Here is a 22119-nt window from a genome sequence, read left to right as displayed (position 1 = left end):
GCTAAGGGCGATGGCAAAAGCAAAGGCATCCCAGTCAGGACTGTTAAGATTCCATCTGGGTGCTGAGGGAGGCAGAGGACAATGTGAAAATGATCACTGTCACACAGGTCATCATGGACTCTCCAAAGGCTGGAGGGGAGAAGACCATGACTGCAAATGGAAAGATCAATGGCCAGATAAGAGCTACATATAACACTGAAGATTGGGGGAGCAACAGTACTCAAAAACTACAGCCAGTGGTCATAGATCCACCCCACACAGTGTAGTATGGGCACTGAAGTCATCTAACATTACGAATGATGGGGGAAAGACGGATGGTAAATTCCAGACACATCTTCACACCAACAGCCACTGCCTCCAACGTCTTATTGAGTGGCATGTATTTGCCGTAGACAGAGTCTAGAATGTATGTGCAAACACCACTTGATGCTCTTGCATAATCAGTGCCATCCTTAAGACAGTCCTGGTAGCTGTAGATGGTAGGGGCCTGCATTGTTACCTGGAGGGCGAATGCACGAAAGATGATGTAGCTCAGTGAGATGGTGGAAAAAACCACTAGTTCCACGGGAGGATGACACTGTCAATATTCTGTGGGGACATCAAGGGGCCAAGGAGGTGCATTGTGTTTCAGGATAGCCTGCTGACACCAGTTCCATGGATACGCCATCAATAAACATCAGTTCTGAATCAGGTTTGGGGGTGATCACATGCCTCAAGGGCCACCAGGAACTCCACCTCGGGTACAGAGGCAGATGACATGCGAACCAACAGAACCTCCATCTTGGAAGTCTGCATTTTGTCCTCCTTCTCCTTGGATGATTTCGATGTTTGAGAAGACCTCCCTACCATAGTTTCAGGGCAAAGGAGGAACCTGAAGCCTTAGACCAGCACCCTGGGTCTCCTTCAGTCACTGACTGATATCTGGTTGCACATCAGCAGAATCATGGGAAGGGAGCATCTCGAGGGAGCCCTTCAGGAGAGAGGCTGGAGGAGGTTGTTGCTTCTCCACCTGGGGACTGGGACATGCCTCAGTGGGTGGGGAGTCAACACTCCCAGAGTGAGAGTGGGGGGAAACAGTAGGAGGGGGGGGGGTTCCCCAACTACCAGGGGAGCAGCTTTTGTCAAGCAGCTCTGAGGGCCCAATGTGGAAGGCACGAAGGGCAAGGATACTGATTCTAGAGAGGATGATGTCATTGTAGCTGCAGCAAACATCATCCATAAAGGTTGATAATATTTCTCCTTGACCTCCCGATATATCATTTGGTCAGGAGTCTTATAGTCTTAGATTTTCTTCCCTCCTTGGAGACACAACAGTTCGGTGAACAGGAGAATGGTGCTCCTCCACAGCTGATACAAACAGTGGGAGGAGCATAAGAAGCTTTCAGGTGCAACTGACGTCCACAATCCCTACAGACAGTGTGAAAGCATGTACCTGAATCTAATTCATCTGAAGCACAGTGTGGGACGGAGAACACAGGATTTCAAACTGCATGTATAAACTGTCACCTTGACTTTTTCACGCAACAAGTCACCTACAAAGGCCAAGATGATGTCCGCAGCATCAACCCTATGGTCCTTTGGTCTCCACTGGACATGGCAGACAAAATTTACATCTTGTTGTTCCAAATTGATGTGTAAATCTTCAACAGTCTATAAAAGAGGGTCGCAGTAGAAGTTGGTAACCTGTACCGTATTGATATTGTTATAGTAGTTACAGGAATGTCACTCAACTTGTCACAGGTGAGCGTGGCCGGTCATGGACATTTTTTGTATGGATGCATGACAACAAGTTCTTTAGCGCCCACGTGAAAACAGATTGAGACGAGTGACAGTAAAATACACGAAACAGGAAGATAAAACAGCGAGAAACCAGCCACTCTGCAACATCTAAAAACTTCAGCCTAAAATTTTCGGCTAGAGTCCAGACCCATCACAAAACTTTAAAACCTTAGTCACACTAGTCTCATCATCAGCTAAAACAGAGGGCAGTTCCCCACCAATATTTGCTTCTGCCACTGCATCACGATATAAAATTCACTCCGTTAAAATATGGCGGATAGAGTTATCAACATCACAAAACGGGGGATCCTCTCATCATAGTAAAAAGCTATGTGTGAGAGGGCGTGCCCAATTCTAAGATGCATGAGGTCACCTCAGCCCACCTGAGCAACAGGCAGGAGGAACACCATGGGCAGGTTGTTGACTTCACCAATCACAACTTACTGGCCATCACAGCCAACAGTTACACATCCCACAACTGCATGCGCTTCCTGTGTATTGCAGAAACAACACCCTGCAAGGGAATAGGACACTGTGCCACTTCCTGTCCTCTGCAGGCCTCCTAGGCAGTGCGACCAGCCTGTCCATTTACCCGTATCCTTACATGACCTGGCACCCAGTACAATGACACCTGCTTACCCTGCCGCTGGAGCAAGTTCAGTTGGTCATGTATCAGCTGGACCAACTTCTCAGCTGCGTATAGATTCCATAAAGATTGTAAGACACTAAAGGAACCGGAAAAAATGAGAAAACCGTTTGTCTTGAATACGAGGCATCTGCTGCAGTGACTTCAGGATCATGTGGAGCTCCACTGAGAAAATGGTACACTCACCAGGAAAGCAAATCCTGATGACATGGTCAGGGAACATGACAGAGCAGCCAAAGGAATTCCCTTGTTTGGAGCCATCACTGTACACCACTGTGAAATAGTGATGCACATCTAAAATGTTAAAAAACAGAAACTGAAATTTAAATCTGATGTACGATCTTTCTTAAAATTTGTCAAGTCTAAAATAAGTCTGGGCCATCAGAGAAGTGAAGGTGGAAATCTGCTCCCACTGCGATGTAAAACATTAAGACGAGCCACACACCCCTCTAGAAGGTAATCCTGTACACGAATCCCATAGGGCCTCATTGCCTTTTACTGTCTATGAAAAGGCCTTTCCATTGGAGGCTGAGCAACAGTATGGTAGGTGGGTGTATATGGTGTGAACACTGTTTTATAAACCTGGTGTATCCTAAGCAGCTACAGCCTAACATGAAGTGATGGTTCACCAGCCTCTGCACAGAGCCTTGGTATGGGGCTTGTTCCGAATGCCTCAGTGGTCACCCAAAACCCTTCATGGTGCACCACATCTAACATCTTTAAATAAGAGGGTCTCGTAGACACATACACCATGCACCCATAATCGAGCTGAGATTGCACAAATGCCCTGTAAAACCAGAGAAGACAAGCCCTGTCTGCTCTCCAATGTACTGTGGCTAAGATATTTTAAAATACTTAAAGCCTAAAGTGACCATTTTTTTAGGTCCTTAAGATGTAGTACCAAGTAAGCTTAAAGTCAAATATGAGGCCCAAAAACCCCATAGTGTCTTCAAACATAAGGACAGTGTCACTCAACCTCAACTCAGGGAAGTTTAAAATGGAACCAGAACGGTTTTAGAACATGCACAGAGTTTTCAGTGGAAAACTTAACGCCACTCTTCTGCGCCCATTTATCCAAATATCAAAAAGTTAGCTGCAACTGACGTGTTGTCATTGCGAGGCTTTAAGAAGAGAAAAACAGAGAAGTCAGCCACAAACAAAGAACACTGGACAGGTCTTTTCACTATGGACGTAATGCTATTAATAACTAAGGCAAAGACAGTCACACTTAAAAAGCTACCTTAAGGGACACCATTCTCCTGCGCAAAGTGATCAGACTGACTCGGTATCTAAAATATCGTGGCGAGAGGAAGGAATGAATCAAACTAGGAAGACAACCACAAAATCCCCATTTGTGAAACTGCTCCAGGATAAGACATCTCCAAATAGTATCGTAGGCCTCCTCGATGTCAAAAAATATACCTAGAAGGTGATGCCAGCATAGGAAAGCCTGTTGTATAGCTGCTCCAGGAAGGCAAGGTTATCAAAGGTGAAGCGATACCTCCTGCACCCATACTGTTAGCGACTAAGTATTTGCCTGGCTTGTAAGATCCAGACAAGGTGGTGGTTGACCATCCACTCCAAGGTCTTTCCTATGCAGCTAGTGAGGGCAACACTGCATTAACTACTTGGGGACGTATGGTCTTTCCCAGGTTTTAAAACAAGAATTAAAACTGCCTCACGCCACGAGTCGAGAAAGTGACCTGACGCTCAAATGCCATTAAAAATTGCATGGAGGACAGCCTTGTTTCATCTTGTGAGGTGCTGCAGCATTCTGTAATGGACCCTGTCATGACCAGGGGACTTGTCATGAACTGCTGACATCGCACAATCCAGCTCCCACATGGAAAATGGGAAGTTGTAATCTTCATCAGAGGTGGACTGGAACTCCAAACTACATCTCTCAGCAACAGCTCTGTGGCACTGGAAACCTGTATCCCAACTGGCTGTTGCAGTAACTGTGGCAAAATACAGTGCAATGGTCTAGGCAATGTCTCGTGGATTGGTTTGGAGAGTGCCGTTCCCCATTACAGCAGCCATGTGATACCTGCCTCCTCTCCCAGAAATTCTCCTGATGGTCTCCCACATAACGGAACTTTTGGTGGAACAATTGATGGAGTTCAGGAATTGTTGCCACACCTTCTTCTTGCTCTCTTGAATAATTTGGCCTCGCTGCTCGAAAGGCTGCGAGATTCTCTGCTGTTGGCTGGCACTCAAACCTACGCAGAGCCGCACGCTTAGTCCTGATTGCAGAGTGGCATTCAGCACTCCACCACGGGACAGGTCTCATAGACCATACAATGGATGCTGCAGCAATGTGGTGGATCATTTTGGTAATGTGATCCACCCATGCCTCAACATTCGCACAATATTCGAACTAGGCCAACTGGCTATAAAGTGTCCAATCAGCTCTACTGATTCCACCCTATCTTGCAGGTGAATCCAGATCGGGAAGTGATCACTTCTGTTCAAGTAATCGACCACTTCCCATTGAGCAGTGTGAGCAAGAACTGGAGAGCAACGAAAGAGATCAATGGCAAAGAATGGCCCAGTTGTGTGCAGAAGTGAGTGCTCTGTCCCACATTTAGCAAGTATACGCATGATGACATGAGAAGCCTCTCAATTGCTCTACCCCTGGGGCAGGTAGCTGCAGAGCCCCAAAGCATATTGTAAGCATTAAAATCACCACAAAGGATGTAGGGGCAGGGGAGCTGTGTAATAAGGTCTGTTAGGGCCTCTTCACCAAGTGCATCATGTGGGGGCAAGTAAACGGAACATATTGTCAACGGATGAAGCATGTGCACTGATACAGAAACTGCTTGTAAAGTTGGAGAGAGAGAGAGAGAGAGAGAGAGAGAGAGAGAGAGAGAGAGAGAGAGAGAGAGAGAGAGAGAGAGAAAGAGAGGGAGAGAGAGAGAGACGAGGAGTGTACTCAGTACTGAAGAAAATACCTATGCCTCCCCTAGTTCTCGCCCCACTCAGGTTGTCCTTTTTTGTGGAGTACATAGCCTTGCAGCTTTGGGGTGTATGATTGATAGAAATCAGTCTCCTGGAGACACACGACACAGTGGTCTGCCCTCAGAAGAGACGGAGTTCCTCCACATGCGTCCTGAACCCCTGCAAGTTCCACTGTAGGATGGAAGCCATTTCATCAACATGGTTTTAATTAACCCCTATCTTTGCACTGCAGAGGTGAAGCACTTTTAGAGCAAGGGGGAGTGGAGGGGCTGTCTGGATGCAAGGCATCTAACTCCATAATGTCCTCCTCACCAGTCAGAGGTGAAAGAATGACGTCTGATGGCGCTCGGGACAGATTTTCACCTGAACGTCGTGAACCTTTCCCTGCACCCTGTCCCTTCAAGGATGGGGGGGGGGGGGGGGGGGGCATTGAGAGGCCCTCTGCTTGTTGTATGTCTTCTTGACACTCACTACGGAACTGTTACTGGTCTTTTCTGTGGAGATTGCTTGGATTGCTTTATCCTTACTTGTTTTGCTTCGACATGTACACATGCAAGTACAGGAGGTGGTGGTGGTGGTGGATGGTTGTACACTGGACGATGTCTGCTTCGAGGTGTTGACCTTAGGAACAGGTTACTGCATAATGGAAGCAGAAGAAGTGGTAAAGATGGGAGGTTTCATCTCCCTATATTCCTTTTTTGGCTTCAGCACAGGGGATCTGCTTGGTGACTTTTAGTTCCTGAATTTTTTATTCCTCTGCAAAAACGAGGCAGTCTCTGCTCCAAACTGGGTGGATCCCAGAGCAGTTAACGCAGACTGCTCGAGGTGAACAGTCAATATCAGCTTCATGGGCTGCCTTTTCACATTTCCCACAGGTCACTTAACCCCCACAACATAGCGTTGTGTGACCAAAATTCTGGCATTTGTAGCACCGCATAGGGTTAGGTACATAAGGCCTAACCATAAGTCGGAGGGAACCTGCCATGATGACGTCAGGCAAAGTTGGAGAATTAAAGGCCACAATGAAGGGGGCGGTCTTCTCAATTTCTCCATTATTCTTACACATCCTTTGCTCTAGGTCGACTACCACTGTAATGTCCATTCCTGTTGAAGTTCAGCTATGTCAATATCCATAATGTCATGGCATGTGACCACACCCTTGCTAGAGTTAAGGGAGTTAAGCAGTTCAACATTAACATCATATCCACCCAAGTTTTTGGTCTTCGTTAAGTAGTTCCACCTTCTTTGCCCTGTTAGTCTCGACCAGTAGGGAATCATTCTGCAGCAGCTTAATATACTTCAGGCTTCTAGAAAGTCCTTCCAAGCCTTTATGGATATAGAAGGGGGACACTTTTTCATACCTCCCCTCCCTCTTAATGACCAAACACACATTTTGATTTCTGATTCCTTGAGCTCTGTTAATTTAATTTGACTGATGCAGGTTACCAGGAGGACTATCCTCCCTCATTCGTTTGGAGGATTGGTTGTGAATACTCCCAGGCAGTACACCCTTCCCATTGGGAGGAGATGATGATTTTGAGGGTTCCATCTCGGTCCCACAAGAAGATAAGGAAAAAATGGTCCACTCAAAGAGCCCCACGTGCCTGAGTAAGCCTCATACAACTGAGGTGCGGCAGGTTCCTCAGATGTTGTCCGCTAACCAGTGTTCCACCTCAACAGCCATACATCTCATCAGCGCGCAGCACAACCTTGAGGCCGAGGTTTTTTTATAGAGGTTTTTAGCATCCTCGCGATTTGAGCGGTCAAGCCAAGATCCCCACTCCCTGCAACACACAACGTTCCACTGCTGCGCCATACAGTGGTCATTTAAGCATGCCCAGACCTTATGGTAACATAAGACTGGCGGCACTTACCAGTCCCCAGCTCAGGAACCCTGGGGTCGCCAAGCCCAAACTCAGCAAATGAATGCTGAGCCACTGAGGTGGTGAGCAATAGCCATGACTGAGCAGGGAATGTGGTTTTAATCAGAACTTAACCACTTTTCAGTTTCAGAACTTAACCACTTTTCAGTATCAAAATTGCTTCCACTTTCCCAAACCTTTCCTCAAGAATAATGCCTTGTGGCAGAAAAGAATTCACATTGGTCCTAGAGCAAGCTAAGTGTTGTTGGGAGTATTTATCACCTTGTTTCTTAGACCTATGTTCCTCCCACATGCAGTCAGGGAAGGAAACATTGTGGGGTCACATTGCTATGTACTGTAGTAAACCTTTCCTTCAGGAGAGACTGCTGAGGCTGTGCGGCCATCCACGGAAATATGTCTGAGCCGCATCTTTTGTGAGTCATCCGTTTTGGTGCCAACCACTCTGAATGGGACTCTCCCCAAAGGTGCCACCAAGCCACAGCAATGGCTACCTTGCTGGACAACGGTTAGCTAGCTTTTCCACGCCCCTTCATGACGGGCCCATACTCCTTGGCATACACAGGAAGTTTTTAGTGCAGGCATCAATACTGCAATCCCTGCTTGGTTACAGGGCTACCCAATGTGCAAGTACTCAGCGAACAGCCTACTCCTCCACCACCACCACCACCACCACCAAGACCACCACCACGACGGTGCAATGATAAAAAGTCACAAAAGGTATAATGTACATCAAGTTGTGCAACCTTCCTGGCACAATCTGCAAAATCTCAAACTCAACACAACGGAGACCATGTAGTGAAAGATGACAAGTTGTATAAAGTGCCAGAAGAGAGAGAGAGAGAGAGAGAGAGAGAGAGAGAGAGAGAGAGAGAGAGAGAGAGAGAGAGAGAGAGAGGTGCCCAAAATTTTACACCAAATCTAAGCCCAGTCAGCACCAAGAAAATCATTCAACAGAAAGGCAGAGAGGAGAAAAGAACAGTATAAGGTTGGTCTTCTAGCACGGAAAGGGAAGTGAGCTGAATGAGCGGGAGCCCCGTGTTCGCCAAGCATATACTCAGAAGAGATGTGGTCCCTGCAAATCTTCACCTAGGATCGTCAAAGCAAAAGGTAGGTGGAGGGGGGGGGGGGGGGGGGGGGGCAGCAAGAGTAATTGCTTCTCCAGCCATATGGTCAGCCAGTTCACTTCCTGGGATACCGACATAACATGGGACCCAAAGGAGGACAACAGATTAGGCTAAGTCCTGAGAGAAGGTTCTCAACAGCAGATATCCCAAAAGTAACACTGGTCAACACAACAGCTTGAAGACTGCTCACACAGTCACTAAATATATTGAAACGGAGTCAAGGGAGCCACATTTAATAACACAGTGGCTTCTGAAACTTCCTGGCAGCGCACACTCCGCTGCAGAGTGAAAATCTCATTCTGGAAACAGTGGCTTCTGTTAATGACCATCAGCTTTGCCATTAAAACACTGTATGTTTCCAGCAAAAAAGGGTGTTCCTAATTGACAGTAGATGTAAAAGCATAACCCATACTGTCCATGGTTTCACAGTCATCTGTATAAAAGCACCATGAAACTCCTGAACAACTGAAAAGAAACAACATCAAAAGGTCATGGGGGTGACAGACTGTGGGTCCTTGAAATAGTTTGGTCATAATTCATGTCCTGGATACCAACAAAGGAGGGTTGTGCAAGAAAACACATTCTTCTGAAGAGGATAGGTGGAGGTCCTGGCAGACGGTTGTGAGGCGCATAACAGTTGGAAATCCCACCAGAGGACAAGTAGCATGGGGTTGATGGCCCCCTTGTATGCAGAAAGAATAGACTGTTACATAATCAGGAAACTGTTGAATAGCGATAGCTTAAGTGATCAAGAGTTGGTACCATTGGGCTGTATCTGACAGTTTCAAAGACAAAGCTGCCATAGAGCCATAAACCTGTAAATCGTAGTTCAACGTAGGATTTCATCCCAGCCTGGTAAGATACAACAGAGAGTAATCTAATGCACACCCCAAAAGTTGTATGCAAGGAAGCAAAGTGCATTAAGCTTTGGCATGCAGTTAGTATTTAGTTGTCGAATATGGGGCAGCCAATTCAGCTTCTTTTCAGAGAAGAGTTCCAAAAATAAGGACAGTGTAAGGATTTCCAAGTGCAGTGTAACCAAGTACAGTTCCAGATCACAATGGACAGTGGTATGGAGGGAAAAATGCATGGACCACTTTTTTTGCAGGGACACAATTGGAAACCATGATGGCACCTCGAAGGTGGTGGTTAATCGAGGCTACACTGTGGGAGCTGTATCAAATACAGAAGTTGTCGATAAACAATGCAGGGGTGATGCGTGGACCAGCCTAGATAATCTAGCCCACTGATCTTTTTTTGCATGTGATTTATTTTAGGGCACAAAAATATCTGAGGTCATAAGCACTTATGTCATAACCTTCAAACAATGGAACATCCAGGATGCAATGTAACAACATTATGAAAAGGATAGTTGTTACTCACCGTGCAGTGAAATGCCGAGTTGCAGATAGGCACAACAAAAAGACTGTCACAAAATAATCTTTCAGACAACCAGGCCTTTGTCAAAAATAATCACCCTCGATCCAGATCAAGAAGATGTCATTAAACACATCTGGACAAGGTGAGGGGGTTTAGGAGTCTGGGTGTTTAATGAATAGATTGGCACACGATGGTGCATACAGGTGTCCATAGCTATATGCCACATTTATTTGTAGGTAATGCCTTCAAAGGAGAAGTAATTGTGGGTAAGTATATAGTGGGTCATAGGGACTAGGAAGGAGGTTATTGGTTTGGAATCTGTTGGGCACAGGACAACATAGTGTTCAATAGCGGTAAGGGCATTGGCATTAGGGATGCCACCACTAAGGGAGGTTGCATCAATAGCGACAAGCAGGGCACTGTTGATAAAGTAACAGGAACTGCGGAGAGTCTGTGGAGGAAATGGTCGGTATCTTCTACACAAGAGGGTAGATTGCAGGTAATAGCTGAAGGTGTTGTTCAACAAAAGCAGAGACTCTCAGTTGGGGCACAGTATCCTGGTTCGTTGGGTTTATGTGCTTGAGGAAGCATGTAGAAAGTGGGGGTTCGGGGAGCGGTCGGGGTTCGGGGAGCGGTCGGGGTTCGGGGAGCGGTCGGGGTTCGGGGAGCGGTCGGGGTTCGGGGAGCGGTCGGGGTTCGGGGAGCGGTCGGGGTTCGGGGAGCGGTCGGGGTTCGGGGAGCGGTCGGGGTTCGGGGAGCGGTCGGGGTGAGGAGAGGGATGGACTCTGGGGAAAAGTTCTGTGAGAGGCCTAGTGATTTGAAGAGAGACTGGAGATCCTGCTGGATTTTTGGAATGGGGTCTGAAAGACAGGGTCTGCCAACTATGAGGGGAAGTGAGGGAGGTCTGGAGGTTGTTGTAGAGGTGGTGGACAGTTGTAGTCCAAGGTGTGAATAATAAGTGAGCAGGGTGGAGAGTTTCTTTGAGGTGTCACAGTGCATGTTGCTCTAGTTCCTGGAGAGCAAAATTTCAATGTGTGTTGTAGGACATAGGAATTTGGGATTGCATAGCAGGAAAATTTTACGGACGGAGAGAAGGTACAGCAAGGAGGTTTGGGCTTGATAGATATGGTTTTTGCAGGGCTATGTTGGTGAGGGTTAAGGACTGGTGGAATCTGAACAAATGGAGGTCACTGTGGAAAGAGGGGTGGCAGCTGGAGATGAGGGATTCCATGAGCCAAGCAACAATGTAGGAACGGTATGCAGGACTAGGTTCTGGCTATGGATAAGGAAACTTTTCTGTATTGGTACCGATGGAAGAAGAAAGGACCCATGGTGATGGAAGAAACGCGAAAGTAAATAAGAGAATTACGTCCAAAAAATTCAAAAAAAGCAACCAAATATGTGGAAAAAAAATCATGAAAGTTGAAACAGTGAAATGCGGGGAAACAAAATGAAATCTGAGGGAGTATGCTGACAGTGAAAGGAGAAAACCAATTGAAATTGGCATGAAGTCACGAAGAGAGCAAATAAGAAATGTAACAAAAAAAAAAAAAAAAAAAAAAAAAAAAAAAATTATTATCGGTTGCTGGAACATTTCTCTCATGTCACAGTACCACCCAGGACTGGAGCAACTGATTTACATTCTCCATCAGGGTTTTTACTATCTCTTCTTGTGCCTTGAAATGAGAAATGCCCTACCCACTATCCTTCCCCCTCTCACCCCCAACCCCTGCAGTGGTATTCTGCTGCCGACAGAACGTACACAATATCCTCATCCATTCCTAGGCAACCTCTGCTCCCAATCCCTTGCCTCATGGCACATATTCCCGTAATACACCTAGATGCAGCACCTGTCCCATACATCCTCCCACTACTCCAGTCCACTCACAATCACCACCTAACCCATTAAAGGCGGGGCTACCTGTGAAACCGGTCATGTGATCTACAAGCGAAGCATTCTATGTGGGCATGACAACCAACAAGCTGTCTGTCCACATGAATGTCCACTGAAAAACTGTGGTCAAAGAACAACTGGACCACACTGTTCCTGAGCACAACGCCCAACATGACATTTTTTTATTTTAGTGACTGCTTCACAGCCCGTGCCATCTGGATTCTTCCCACCAATACCAGCTTTTCTGAGTTGCGCAGGTGGGAACTCTCCCTACAATATACCCTACATACTCTTAAACCATCCTGGCCTCAACCTTCGTTAGTCACAGCCCTTACCCATCTAGTCCCTTCCCTGTTCCCATTCCAGCTCTATACTGCCCTCTATTCCACCAGCACATCCAGGCTTTTTACTTCTCTCTGTTTCTGCTACCCCCCCCCCCCCCCTCCATCTAACCTCCCAACTGTACCTAGCTGCCCTAACCTCTCTCCACATTGTCCTTGCATGCTCCCTCAGCAGCACTTTACTGTCCCCCCACCCTTAGCCTCCTATCCCTCCCACTCCCCGCCCCAGCTTCTTCCTTATCCCCACCCTGCTGCCTCTCCCATCATGCGCTGCTGTTCGTATTCTGGTTTCAGTTCAGCTGCCAGCGACTGTGGGTCATGTGTGTGCAAGTTACATTTGCGTAAAGAGAATGTGTGTGTGTGTGTGTGTGTGTGTGTGTGTGTGTGTGTGTGGGGGGGGGGGGGGGGGTCCTTTTTGACAAAGGCCTGGTTGGCTGAAAAATTATTTTGGGACAGTCTTTTTGTTGTGCCTATTCTCTGCATGGTCCATGAATAGATTGGCACAGGATGGTGCCATGCAGGTTTCCATAGCTGTACCCCGCATTTATTTGTAGGTAATGCCTTCAAAGGAGAAGTAATTGTGGACGAGTTTATAGTTACTGCAATTCAGCATCTCCACTACATGGTGAGTAGCAACTATCCTTTTCATAATGTTGTTACATATCATAACCTTGGTACACTAGAAAATAAAAGAAGTTAAAAGTGGCTACACATTAAGCCCAATCAATGGAAGGAAGGAGCTAAAAACAAGCACTTCTCCTCTGAGAAAGATCCACAAAATACGCCATGGAAAAGGCGGTGGTCCTGAACTAAAGATTAAATGTCCTTTGTCTCATTGCTATGAGGGGTGAAAGTAAAATGCAGCCGACAGCCCGCACATCGTCTCCTAAAATGGCTGATAGCTCAGATGGCAAACATGCACTGGAATCTAAGTAGTTAAAAAAAGGGCATTCGGTCAAGAAATGGGGAACTGTCAAAGGCTGATACAATTAAACACAAAGCGGTGGGGGAGCACTACTTAACAAATGGTGATGGCTAAAAAGACAGTGCCCAATATGCAATCTTGGTAAAATAGCTATCTCGGAATGAAAGGTTGAAGAGGAAGTTGGTCAAGCTGCTCGGAGAGGTTTAATTCCCCGGAGCTTGTTCCTATGAAGTGAAGAACATTGGTGAAACCAAAGTGATGCCATCTGCAAACAAATGGAAACAAGGAGGTCTTCCAAAGAAATGGATGAGCTAGCAGACTGAAGTAGGACTGCAGCCTTGGAAGCAGCTTCAGCTTCCTCTTTTCCTGTCAGACCGACATGTCCATGAACATGAACCCACATTAACTCCACAGTGGCTCCCTCACCCGCGAACAAGTGGAACCATTCTTGAACCTGTTGCACTAAAAGATGGACTATGGACAGCATATAGAGGCTCTGAGAGGCACTGACAGAATCAGAGTATATGAGACAATTTAACAGCCTGTGTCTCCAGATGTAATGCTGTGATAGAGGGGGAAGAGCTCTGCTGTAAAAATTGAGCTGTTTCTGGAAGCCAATACCGAAAATAGTCAGGGCTGATGAAGGCACACCCAACACCACAGTCAGTGTTATAGCCACCAGTGTGCATGAAGTTACTATCACTAAGTTGCATGCAAAGGTCGAGGAACTTAAAGTGGTACATAAAGTCTGTAGTAGTGTCCTTGAGATGCAGATGAAGTCCTAGATGAACAGGGGTCGACGCACGAAGCCAAGGCAGTAAAGGGTTCACACCCACTGGGAACATGAAACGTAGTAAGAAGTAAAGCTGGTAGAGCGGTAGGTGAAAGCGAACTCCGGGAGGTAACACGCGAAGGGTGCACCCCATAGTGACTGTCAACAGAGTTACCAAAAAAAGAGGGCATAGGATGGGTGACCAGACATGGAAGACAAACAGCGTGCATATACACTGAGGAGGACATCACACTGGTATGACAGTAGTAGTTCAGCATCTTCTGCTTGGAGACTCTCAACAGAACTAGTGTAAAAGGTGCCAGCAGCCAAACATATTCCATGATGGTGGATTGTGTTAAGGTGGACAGATGTGCAGATGAATAAACAAAACATTCATATTCTGGTTTGGAACAGACAAGAGATTGGTATAAATAGAGAAGTGTGGTCTGATCCACTCCTCAAGCAGTACCACTTAGGACCCTTGGGACATTGAGGGACCAGGTACAGCGTACAGCCAGGTAAGATACATGGGAGGATCATGACAGCTTCCTATCAAGCGTGAACCCCAGGAATTTCACAATTTCAGTGAACAGAAGAGCAACAGGCACAAGAAGTAAAGACGGTGGGAGAAACCCATTGTGCCACCAGAAATTCATACAAACAGTTTCATCATTGGAAAAGTAAATGCCATTGTTGATGCTCCACAAGTAAAGACAATCAAGACATCGCTGAAAATGCCACTCAGGGAGACAAATTCACGGAGAACTGCAACAGATTGCGAAGTTTTCCACAAAAAGGTAGATGGAGACGCCTGGCGGCAGACTGTCCACAATAGGTTTAAGGCTATAGTGAAGAGCAGGACTCTCAAAACAGAGCCTTGAGACATCCTGTTCCCCTGGATAAAGGTGTCCAACAAGGCCAAACCCACATGTACCTTGAAAACTCTTGTCTTTTAAAAATTCCTGAAGGAAAGGGGACAGGCAGCCTTGGAAGCCTCACGTGTAGAGAGTAAGGATACCCGTCCTCCAGCAGGTGTTATAGGCTTCCTCCAAATCAAAGAATGTGGCCCCAGTCTCTTAATTCCACAGAAAACTGTTCATGATACGGGTTGACAAAGTGATGTTGTGGTCTACTGATGAACAGCACACTCAAAATGCATACTGTGTAGTGGTTAGTAAGCTGCGAGACTTGGGCCACCAAGCCAGCCGGCAATGAATCATATATCCCATTACCTTGCAAACACAGCTGGTGAGAGAAATGGGGTGGTGGCTACAAAGAAGGTGTTTGTCCTTACAGGCTTAGGTATGGGTATGACAGTGACTTCAACAGCTTCACAGGACTAGCTCACTGATGGTGATGAGGAGGGGCGTGGCACACAGCATGGACCCTGTAGGGCACTGTTCCCTTGGACCCCTGAAGAGCTGATAAGTATAAATTTTAAACCAGCACAACCAATAGGATAAAAACTTAAAATTAAAAACTGTTAGGGAGCATCGAACGCCACAGTCAAGGAGAGTAAGTAAAATGTCGGTGTCATATGCCTTATGTAGATCAATAAAAAGAATGCAGTGAGACATTAGCATTTTGTAAAAGCCCTGCAGATTGCCATTTAAAAGCTAAGCAGGTGTTTGGTTGTGGGCCATGCTGCCCAGAAACCGCATCAACTGGGAGACAAAATTACTTAAGATTAGAGAACAGAGCATAACGGGCAGGTAACCAACCTTTCAAGCAGTTTACGGAGCACATTGACAAGGGTAATCAGGTGGTAATTATCAATGGCTGTCAGGTTTTTGTCTAGTGTAAGGATGGAATGATGATACCATCTCACTATTGTAAAGGGAAGACACCACAAGCAAAATACAGTTGATGATCTGGATGAGATGGAGCCATTGAAGTAAGATTTTGTATCACCTGAGTGTAAACGGAAATAGGGTCCACCGCTGTATTGTGACGCATGCAGGAACCTAAAGCAATTCCCAGTCAGTGAAATGTTCATTATATAATTTGGCATGCTGAGGTGTGAAGGAGAGGGGAGATGTCTTCAATTTGTCACTTACAGATCTAGAACACAGCTCACGAGAAGAGGACATAGACGCAGTTGCAAAATGGCTCACAAGGTATTCAGCAAGAGCGTGACACGTCCATACAGAGACCATCCTGAAAGAAGATACTAGGTACAGTTGTGGGTCTTTGATGGCCCAGGAGACTACAGAGCTTGCATACACTTGGGATGAAGAGGGATATGTTCCCAGAAATAAGTCTTAGTGCTCCCAGCATTCCTTCTTACTCTGCTTAATTCCATGGTGAGCCTTACCACAAAATAACTTTATAGTGATATGGGTGGTTTGCAAAGGATGTCACCTGTAAACTGCAAGGCTCTTTGGTGATTCTGGACAAGCTATTACCATGTCTTTGGTGCACCAAGGCACAGACCAGCGACCTGTAGAAATGAAATAGGAGTTGCAGTACCATAGGTGATCACATCGGAAATGTCTTACACAACATCGATGATGCAATCTGCTCGGGGGCAAAGGTAAAGCAGAGGTGTACAACTGGCAATGGCAAGTAAGTGACAGGATCACTCGAAAGTGCTCACTGTCAAAGACCATCACGTACTGACCAAAGCAGTGTAATCACCAGGAGATTGTTAGATCAACAGCCAAAAAGGCACCATGGGTGACAACGAAGTGGGGAAGAATACCATCATTGAGGAGATGTAGATCATGATTAGTAAGAAATTTGTCCGGTAAAAGGCCTATACCAGACAACATGTAGCTCTGCAAAAGGCGTCGTGTGCAATGAAATCCCCAAATAGGAGAAAAGGGAGGAAGTAGCTGGAGTAAGGTGACCAACTCAAATAATTGGCCTGCAAGTAAACGTTGCAAATGGCATCAAGGTCATTTGCACCCGCACTACTATTGCTTCCAATGTGGTATGAAGTGGAATCCACTGGCCGACGACATCTCTAAAAACGAAAGAACAGAACCCAACATATGACCCAGCACTATTCCAACAGAGTGCATAACAACCACAGAGTGTTTTGAAATGCCCATCAGCGAAAATTGTTTCTTGTACCGAAAGGTAAATTGCAGAAGAGCAGGAAATACAGTTGTGTAGTTCTACCACATGACAGTATCCATTACAGTTCCACTGAATGATCGCATTACAGTTGTCGATATTAAGCATGAAGAAGCCGTAAGGACTGCCTTGATGCCACCTCCTCCAACCATGGGCTCTGCAATTGGACTCCACCTAGCTGCAGCAAAGGCTATCTCACACAATGGCCACTGCTGGGTGTCCTGATGCCCCAGTAAGACAGGCATTTACTCCTTGGCACAGGTGTGGAACTAGGAGTTCAGACACCAGTATGATTCCTGTGTCATCAGGGAGCTCAACCCAACAGGTACATAATAACTCCATTGTATTGGATTGGCTACCACATTGGTTTCAGAGCACATACAACAGCCTACGCAGGTACTGTGCACACATCATCTTTAACAGTGTATGAAGTATGTGCTATTTAAGGTGTTCTTACCTAGAAGGGGACCAGAAACTACTACAGTCAAACAGGTGATGAATGAATGAATGGATGAATGAATGAATATTCCGAGAAAGGGAGGCAGAACCTAAGGAACAGTCAGGATGATATTGAAGACTGCCATTATGAGAAAGAGAGCAAGAGAAAGAAGGATAGTCACAGATGACAGGTTCCAGCACACGAAAGGAAGTAGACACTGTGATAGCATGGTGCCCCATGCTCGCCACGCACATTCAGGAAAGAGTCATGAGTTTCCAGCAACTGGAAACCTACTCTCTCGATTCTATACTTAATAACCTTAAATTATTAAGTTGGTTAGTTTGCTTGTGTGTGTGTGTGTGTGTGTGTGTGTGTGTGTGTGTGTGTGTGTGTGTGTGAGAGAGAGAGAGAGAGAGAGAGAGAGAGAGAGAGAGAGAGAGAGAGAGAGAGAGAGAATTAATTTATTTTGTGGTTAAGTTTAAACTAGTGACCTCACCTGACTTCGCACGGTAGCATGAAGTATCTAAGGCTCTATGACTTGGAGGGTGTAACAGTAATAAATATGAAACAAATCTTCCTCTTGAGTATGTCTACCTGTTGGTGAAAATTGGGGCTGTGGTTGTCTAGTGGGTACAGAACTAGCTCTAGAGTTCCCGGGGTTAATTCCCTGACAGGGGAGGGTTTTCCCTTGTTCCAGTCCCTCCTGGATGGCTCCAGGTCATCTCAGGCTGCTGTCAAATAAGTACTGGGGTTCTTTGCTGAAGATAAAAACTTGCCACGGTGAGTGACAAGTAAATGTGTAATGAAGAAATAAACAGTAGTATGTGTCTGTGTCTGTGTCATGGAATTTTGACGATATGAAACTGGCTAACTGAACTGTTCATCAATTGTACAAATGCTATATATTATGATGAATAGTCATTCAATCTTCTTTTTATCAATTTCCCGATGGCCTCAGTCACAATACAAATCTAATTCAACAATCGTGAGCAAACTCCATGGTCAAATGTGTTGTTTCATAGAATGTAGTACCTTTTTCTAAATTTTAGTAAAGTGGAGTTCTTGGTGAAACAGAAATAATGGAAAGAAGTTAACAACAAACTATATAACTGTGGCAGTGACTGGTTGCTAGGTGCCTAAAAAGATGGTAAACATTGCTTATCTTTCAAAAGACTACTACTTCAGAGCTGCAGAAACACACACACACACACACACACACACACACACACACCTGGATATGTCTAGTGTCAGTTCTAGTGATTATCTTGCATGTAATGGATAGCAAACTGATAGGCCTATACTAGTTTTTCTTGTGATGCTGAATTACAACACTGATTCAGGTTTGGGGGATTTTCTCTCTCTCTCTCTCTCTCTCTCTCTCTCTCTCTCAGCATGCATTCTGGAATCAATTTTGTAAGTTTCTTCCGTATTGCTTTGCCTCCAGCTCCATATGTAATCATCTCAAAAGGATCTCCATGGGTTTATACACCTCACCTGAAATTCCTTGTGAAATGTTTATTTTCACAATTACATATTTGTATTTCTGATTGATATCTTGAACTACACAAACACGTAACGTAATCTGAATGACAATGTTGTTTTCTCTTGGTTGTCAGTCACTTTGCTATCTGCATTCTAAATTGATAAAATGTGATGCCTACCAAAGATAAATTTCTGTTTTGGCTTCTTGATACACTCATTGGTTTATATTTACTCTTAACTACTTGTCTGCTCTTATACTCCATTTCTCAGATGTGGTACTCTTTTTGTACCCTTCATCGTTCCACCAGCAAATATCTACACATTCATGTTTCATTTTCTTCTCTCTTTAGTGCTGAAGAATATTTGGACTAACAATCCAAGCTTTGGTGTCCTCAAGAGTGTGTCGCTATTAGCCGAAACTTAAATGTTCAGAGAAATAGTCTTTTTACTTAAATAAATTTAAGCTTTTTTCTATGATTATATTAATAATTATATGCTTTTAATACAAAAACCTACCTGTAATAGTAATCCATAAGAGTACAGAAAGAAATATCCATGTATGCACAGATTTGCATTATGAAAATGTGAAATACTTGAGCTGATAGTAAATCTGGGAGGGGGGCTAAGCTGTTAAGAATATGTTATATTTCAATCAAGTATTTATGCTGTTTTGAATACGTATGATGTCCAGAAATCTCATGCTACTGTTTTCCAACTGTCACAGTACATAACTTGTGTAGGTGGTATACTCATTATGTACATAAAACAAATGAACATGTAGTGACCAAAACCCAAATAAATTTTACCTCATGGTCACGATAAAAAGGTTCTCGGATGTTTTCAGGAACTTTGTTGTTGTATGCTTTTGATAGCAACCATTTGATTGAAGCCCGCTGTTTAGCCTGGAACAAGAAAAAGTGAGAGGTTAGGTATGGCTATGTATGTGATGATGTCTGACTAATGTTATTAATGAGATCTTAACATTGTATTTCTCATTATCATATGAAAAGGAATCATATCAGGTTACAAAATAAAGACAATACGGAATATAGTGAACAAGGAAGCTGGTAGAATATGAAATGAAGTTAAGCAGATGGTATTAAAAGTAAATGATGCATTGGAAAAAATGCAGTGTTGTAAAACTTACAAGCATTTCATAAGTGTTACTAAAAAGATGTTATCAGGTCAGTATATGCTGGAATATCATACCATCCATTACAAATGCCTTCAATAATGTGAATATAACCCTCACTACACCAGGAAAAGTTATAAGGAACAAGTGAAAGTAGTATCATAAAACTTTAATTTTTTACAGCATTCTCAAAACTTTTATAAACGGTAATATATATGCGTATTTTTAACCATCAGACTACAAATAAATATATTGCCAATGTCACAGTTTGGATTGATGAAGTACTGCGATACTGAGAAAGCTATTTACACGTACAGTGCACATGTACTTTATTCGTTGGACAAATTATACACTACTGGTGTATTCCACAATCTGCCAAAAGGTATATGACAGTGTAAATCGCAATATCCTTTTGCTGGGTCTGACAGGAAACAGAGTATCAGTACAAGAGAGTCCAATATTACACTATTATTCATCACCCAACTGGGAAATAATTACATGTGGTGTCCCATAAAGTCCCACTTTATGATCATTACTTTTCTTTGTGTATGTTAATGATTTTTCGTTAGTATATTAACAAATGCCAAGCTTTCTCTAGAATGAGATTTTCACTCTACAGCGGAGTGTGTGCTGATATGAAACTTCCCGGCAGATTAAAACTGTGTGCCGGACCGAGACTCGACATCGAACTCGAGCCAAGCTTTTTGTTTGTGAATTGTACAAACACCGAAATAAATAGAAAATCAAGTATAACTTTGAAAATGTCAGTTATTGGAATTTTTATGGACATTAATAAATGGTCCCTAGCAAATTATTTGTCATTAAACTCATGAAGTGGTCTCATTTTGTAAACATTAATGGTATATTCTTGTTTGACCACGTGTTCTAAATCCTTGAAGACGGAAGCTTCTTCAGAAAAAATTATTAATACACTGACTAGCAGAACCGGCTACGTCAGTGTAATACGGATCTGGTGCTAGGAAGTACTACGGAGAAAAAAGGCCTGGGGAACAGTTCCGCAATTCGGATGCGTAATGAAATGAACGGCATCCTAAGGCCAGCGACTATAACGACCAAATTAGGCGTGGCGAGGCGAGCCGGCTACTTGCATTGTTCGCATTAAAGACATCTACGGAGGGCTGACGACATATTTGGAGCATCAGCAATGGTAGGTAGCGCGAGCGAGGCACAGGTGGAGGCGCTCACACAATGATTATTCTTTCGCGTGGTTTGACGAAGTAGCTATATTACTACTGTGTTCGATGTAGTATGAAAACAGCCGTAATAAAACAGCACTGCTATTTTGTACCAGATATTATTATGCCCAACAATACTGGACTATGCCTTCGAGAAATTCCTCAGCCTTTTTAACAGTGCAGTAGCACGCGAAACTAGATATCGGATAAAGCAGCCACCTCGAAAATGGCCAATATACAGGGTGATTCACGAAGATATGCAAATATTTTAATATGTTATTCTACAAGTATAACTAAAGAAAAAAGTTCATATAAGCATAGGTCCGCAAACGTTTAGTTACGGATTTACGGCTAATAAAAGATTTTGCCTGAAATTTAGCAACTTCGGTAATATGGGGCCATCGCAAAACCGTACAAGGTTAAAGTAGAGCACGATTTCCATTCATTTAGTTATTGGTCTGGTGAATCTAATTCAACATGTCCTACACGTGTATTTGCAGTAGTTTTCCCGAACATCCAGAGAAGCAAAGATTATTATACAAGTGTTTTTCCTTTTTATTGGCTTCTAGCATACAAACGTTTTAGGCATCACAAATAACTGTACTGACATTCATAACAAGGTAACTTTTTTCTACGTCATACATACTGTTTAGGGCATACATTCATAGGTTTTCAGATCAAAATTATTGTAATCAGATTACAAAACACAGTTGACTGCTAAAAATTTATTTGTTAATTAAGTTCTTTAGTTAAGTTCAAATCATTTTAGATTTTTATGTCTTCTTCCGCTAGAAACTGGGATATGGCATCGTATGTACTCCGGGTTGTGTCTCCGAGAATTGGGATAGTACAAAGCGGCTGGCAGTGACCAAGTCTTAAGAGCTCCTTTAAAAAGTTGACTGCCTTTCTCAGAGCGTCTACACTGAAATACGATATGATTTACATCACCATTTGTTCCTCTTCACATTGACAGTAGGATGTCTCCGATACGCCGATTCTATGATAGGTGGCAGGGAAAGACCCATGATTGAGACGCATTCTCACAATGGACGTAATAATTTTCCTTGAATATTTGAAGTTCGCAAACCAT

General features: G+C 44.3%; 1 protein-coding gene across 3 annotated transcripts in view; it reads right to left on the bottom strand.

Annotated features, from left to right (window-relative positions):
- LOC124773042 (patronin) overlaps window positions 1–22119 on the bottom strand; it is a 399845-nt gene that overhangs the window by 239585 nt on the left and 138141 nt on the right. For all 3 annotated transcript variants that reach the window (XM_047249368.1, XM_047249369.1, XM_047249370.1), the window contains exon 2: window positions 19508–19603. In XM_047249368.1, the coding sequence (XP_047105324.1) occupies window positions 19508–19603 (96 nt within the window). The remainder of the gene's footprint in view (window positions 1–19507; window positions 19604–22119) is intronic.

The sequence above is a fragment of the Schistocerca piceifrons genome, chromosome 2 (genome assembly GCF_021461385.2).
Source record: "Schistocerca piceifrons isolate TAMUIC-IGC-003096 chromosome 2, iqSchPice1.1, whole genome shotgun sequence".
Lineage (NCBI taxonomy): Eukaryota > Metazoa > Arthropoda > Insecta > Orthoptera > Acrididae > Schistocerca > Schistocerca piceifrons.
The sequence above is the reverse complement of the archived record's forward strand: the minus strand, read 5'-3'. Positions and strand labels throughout refer to the sequence as shown.